Source organism: Bison bison, unplaced genomic scaffold, assembly GCF_000754665.1.
Source record: "Bison bison bison isolate TAMUID 2011002044 unplaced genomic scaffold, Bison_UMD1.0 scf7180017864068, whole genome shotgun sequence".
NCBI lineage: Eukaryota > Metazoa > Chordata > Mammalia > Artiodactyla > Bovidae > Bison > Bison bison.
The window spans coordinates 3,012,256-3,013,060 of NW_011494640.1; the positions used below are offsets into that span (position 1 = coordinate 3,012,256).

At 66.6% G+C, this 805-nt stretch overlaps 1 protein-coding gene across 1 annotated transcript in view; it reads right to left on the reverse strand.

Moving 5' to 3' along the window:
* Nucleotides 1–805, reverse strand: part of TRIM62 (tripartite motif containing 62) — a 37,039-nt gene that overhangs the window by 35,871 nt on the left and 363 nt on the right. Inside the window, exon 2 of the mRNA XM_010836942.1 lies at nucleotides 30–555. Within this exon, the coding sequence (XP_010835244.1) occupies nucleotides 30–437 (408 nt within the window). The 5' untranslated portion in view covers nucleotides 438–555. The remainder of the gene's footprint in view (nucleotides 1–29; nucleotides 556–805) is intronic.

Genomic DNA, 805 nt, shown 5'->3' on the forward strand with positions numbered 1-805 from the left:
CCCCGCCCCAGGCCGAGCAAACAGCTCACCTGCAACTCCTCGAAGGCATCATCGATGCCGGTGACCTGGTGCTGCTCGTGTAGTGCGGGTTCATCGCAAAAGAAGCAGAGCAGTGCGCGGTCCGTGAGGCAGAAGAGCTTGACCTTGTCGTGTGCCTGGCACGGTCGCGCGGCCCGGCGCGCGTTGAGGATGGCGTCCAGGGGGAAGGCGCTGTAGCGCTCCACGATGTTGGCCAGCTTGAGGCTGGGCGCGAGCGCGGGCTCTGCAAACGTGCGCCGGCACTCGGGGCAGTCGCGGGCGCCCTGCGCTTCCTGCCTCACCCAGTGCTCGGTGATGCAGCGGCGGCAGAAGTAGTGCTCGCAGCCCAGGCTCACCGGGTCCTGGTAGATGCTCAGACAGATGGAGCAAAGCAGCTCGTCCTTGAGACTGCATGCCATGGCGCCAGGGGCGGTGGGAGAGGGTCCCCCGAGATGCAGGGGGCGGCGGGGAGAGCGCGGCGCTGTCGGGGGCAGCTCCTGGGAATGGGTGCCAGGAGCAGGCCCGGAGAAGCAGGAGCTACAAGAGAAGGAAGAGGTGTTGTCCGGGAGCGGGGTAATGCGAGTAAGAGGTCCGGGGTAGAGACTATCCGAGAAGTGAGCCCAGGAAGGTGGTCTCGAGGTAGTGGGTGACCCGGAGCGATGGGTGCTGGAGGGAGGGGGCCGTGGGTGTCTGGGGGAGGGTGCTCCCAGCAAGAAGAGTCTAGGGAAAGGGGCAGTCCCGAGGTATGGGTGCTGGGAGAAGAGGATCAGGGAGGGGGGCGGAGGCC